The sequence below is a fragment of the Cajanus cajan genome, chromosome 5 (genome assembly GCF_000230855.2).
Source record: "Cajanus cajan strain Asha chromosome 5, NIPB_CcT2T_4, whole genome shotgun sequence".
NCBI lineage: Eukaryota > Viridiplantae > Streptophyta > Magnoliopsida > Fabales > Fabaceae > Cajanus > Cajanus cajan.
The window spans coordinates 59,840,845-59,844,681 of record NC_138521.1 but is presented as its reverse complement, the minus strand read 5'-3'; the positions used below and the strand labels follow the sequence as shown (position 1 = coordinate 59,844,681).

Below are 3,837 nucleotides of genomic sequence, written 5' to 3'. Positions count from 1 at the left end.
TATATATATATATATATATATATATATATATATATATAATATAAAGATAATAAAATAAAATTATCAGAAAAAAACTAGATAATAGTAGGTAATTTGTAATTAGAGGAAGTGATTAATGTAAGTAGAAATAATATTTTTTTTACTGCAATCTTCATTATATTCATTTGTGTATAGATAATGCCTTTAATAAAAACATTAAATATGTGATAGTTTAGAGTAAATTTAAATTAAATGAAACAATGAGAACCTAATATATTTCAACATTAATTTTTCCTGGAACCGATCCAAATTAATTATTTTATTTATATATAGCATATTTTATCTAATTAAAGAGGGTCCAAATTACTTATTTCTTTTGTATATTGTTGTTTAAGAGGGATTAAAACATCATGGAAAATTTCATCACCACGTCCAAATTGAGAGCTTTGTCAAAGGATCACGAGCAAATCGTAAAAGCAAACTACTAAAACACATCCATCGCAAAGTACATCAGATTCATAACTCTCTTATTCATACACTGGTCAACTTATTTTTTCCAATGTTAAACTTCATATTGCACTCTAATGTAAATGAAATGACATTCCATGAAGAAGAAAAAAAGGTAACTTTTTTTACTTTATTAAATCAATTTTCCTTTATTAAACAACTTCATTTTACTTTATCAATTTTCACATATTTCTTTCTATCCTCTTCTATATTTCTCTCCCACTTTCAAACAAAGCATTAATCTCCCAATATTCGCACCCTTTTCTTAAATACACCAATTCTAGCAACGTTTTATACATACACAAATTAAACAATCCCATAAAAAATAAAGTAAAACTCCTAATGGTTTGTTTTGCGTGGCTTTACTGAATGCATGACGTGACTGCTACATCAAGATAAAAACACGTTACTTAGACAACAAGATGTGACTACTGCATATAATAAAGATCCTGCTGTTTCTAATCACAATTTAACTATCCGGATTGCAAATGACTTAGCTTGCATGAAGCTAATGATGACATTGTACTCGAGAAAACGTTGTCCCTCCAAAAAAAAAAAAAAAGAACACCAACCCGATTCTATATAATTGCTATATTTAGACTACAGTTGAAACTACATATTTAGATCATTACGTTAACTGAGGACAACGGATATTTGATGTCTCGTTCTTCTTCATTTTCATAACTATATTCTCCTGTTGTGTCAATAGTTCTAGCATGGCCACTGAACGAAGAAGACTGTGTTTCCCTGCGCCCTTCGAGCCTCCTCTTTTTGTAATTAGCCTTGAAACAGGCTTGTCTAAGCCTCTTTGTATTATCTTCAAGTTCAATATCTGGCATTTCCTCCAAAAGCTTCTTTTCCCTCTCCAATATCTCAATCGCACTTCTTAACTTCTCTTCACTCTCCTTTCCTTCCTCTTTTCCTAGCTCCTACATGAATATAAGAAAATAACTACCCCTCATTTATCATCATAAAATATAACCACGGAAAAAGATTCATATGCACCACCACCAAACTCTATTCATAAAATAGAGACAAATATAAATATGACAAACAAATCCTAATAAAATAGAGAAACATAATGAATGATGATAGTATATATATTATATATTGAGATCTCTACATATGATGACACTACAAATAAACAAGATTAGGACATACATAATGTTAGCAACGCAATGAAAACAAACCTGTATATTATTTATCAGGGTTTGTAGGCTCATTAGCTTCCTGTGGGGCCATCTTCTGATTCCCAATTCCCTACACCTTTTTTTCAGAAGTGTTAGGCCCACGTTAAGTTCTCTGGCTGCTTGTGTAATGGGCATGTAGAAGTACTGAGATAATATCTTCCTTGACAACAATCTGGTACTGCTACTGCCAATTCTCTCTTCTCTCTCTCTGTTAACTTTTCCATCTTCCATCATTTCCTTCCCACTCCCACTTTCTTCATTGTTGCAAAATAAAAAAACTTTTTCTGAATCTAACACAGCATCAACTTCATTCCAGACAGAAAACCCCTTTTTAATATCATAAAAATCATAGTCTGCAATAGCCAAGATCTAAATAAGGACAAAATATTATATAATAGTACAGTACAAAATATAAAAACTAGGAAAACTCATGTCCATGGGGTTGATATATAACCTTGCACGGTTGGTGTTGGTTCAATGGAGAGAGTTTCATATAAAGGATCTGAAGGGTAATAGTCCATAAGAGGAACTGCATCAAAATAATAGTCTTGTATGGGAAAATCATGTGCCCAATCCAGTGCAGGATACACTTCACCCTTTCCACTGATAAAAGGCATTCCAATAACGACACCTTAAAAACATGCATGACGAGTATAACAGAAGAGATATAGAGCAAAGAAGTTTCATGGTTTACCTGTAAGAAAATTGGCACGTAAATGGAAATGGTTTTTCATCAATTTCGAAGTAAGAGTTCCAACCCATGAGTGGCTGAGAATCCATGATCATGCTCAACAAACTTAGATATACAAAGAAGCTGAAGTAGTGAAAGGATTGTGTGTAGAGTGAAGAAGGATTAAGTCCTTGATGAAACAGTAGAATGAGGAATATGAAAGGAAGTTGGCAATATATACGAAATGTGAATATAGTATGATGATGATGATAGTGAATCATTTGTAACTAAAGGGGGCAATTAATTGTTGGAGAATGTGCGCGCCGCCTTCTATGCGTGAATGCGTTTTAATGGTGATGAGTGTGCTTGCGAGAGTTACAAGATCAATTTAATTACGAGGATAATATCCAAGGGTTCTGCTCAATCTCAGCCGTTGGATTCAACACGTTTTTTTGCCTTCTTTTTCCTTTTATTCATTAATTTTTCACCTTGTTATGCTTATGCGGTCCATGTTCATCTAAAACAAAATAGAGGAATGAAAGAAAAAAAAATCAAGTTTCAACTTAATGAACTCTCTTGTTTCTTTGATGGATTTAGGTTCTATATTCGTTGAAGGGGTTGCGGAGGAACCTTCTTTGCATTTGGAAGATTTTGAACTTGTTTAGGATCCTTTGATCCGTGTTAGAGCAATTGTGAACAGGCAAAATGATTAGGTCTACTATATAATGTGCTGTTTTGTAGCCTAGAATGGAACTGTGCATTGTGCAAGCTATGCAACTGCTTTAGGCCAATCATGAATTCGGTTATTTTCTTCTGAGAAATATACTATATCTACCAACCTAGTTAAAATTACTAGTGTTAATTAATTAGTTTAGTCTTTAAGATTATAGTAAAAAAAATAAAAATATCATTTAATTTTTGAATTTATCTAACAATGGTGATTTTAGTTCTTAAAACTATGAATTAACAGTCATTATGGTTCTTGAAATTACAACAATTAAAACCTTGGGGAACTGAAATCATATTTTTTGTAATTCCAATGATTCATTTATACTATACTACTCATAGTTTTCCTAATTTAACAAATTAAATCATGAATTTAAAATTGAAGGAGCTAGCCATTAATTATTCATTTCACATTATAATTCAGAATATACTGTTAAGTTTCGCGTTCGGATTTTGATTTCAGTGGTGGTCTTCACTCTCCACCTCCCCAGGCTCTGTGTTCAGAAGAACCTAATAGAATATACTTTAGCACAACAAATTGATTTTGTTCACTCCACTTAAATCTAATAGATAAGATACGCAAAGTTCAAAGAGAGTGAGGGAGACATGGACATTAATTAATTGAATAGTGGTTGTGGCTAGATATAGTAGATATGGTGCCTAGTGACTACTAGATAAAATGAAGCCTGTGACATATATAGCCTCATAATTAAATTCAGGAAATGTTCCTATCAATTATCAATTAATTGGTAGTAGTCACTTTCA

General features: G+C 32.1%; 1 protein-coding gene across 1 annotated transcript; it reads right to left on the bottom strand.

Annotated features, from left to right (window-relative positions):
- Window positions 1-453: 453 nt before the first annotated feature.
- On the bottom strand, window positions 454-2,875 carry LOC109807036 (protein RKD1). Its single transcript, XM_083074179.1, has 2 exons — window positions 1,677-2,875; window positions 454-1,415 (listed from the first exon to the last, which is right to left on the bottom strand). The coding sequence occupies exons 1-2, from the start codon at window positions 1,908-1,910 to the stop codon at window positions 1,107-1,109; spliced, it is 543 nt and encodes a 180-aa protein (XP_082930305.1). The 5' UTR covers window positions 1,911-2,875; the 3' UTR covers window positions 454-1,106.
- Window positions 2,876-3,837: the final 962 nt, after the last annotated feature.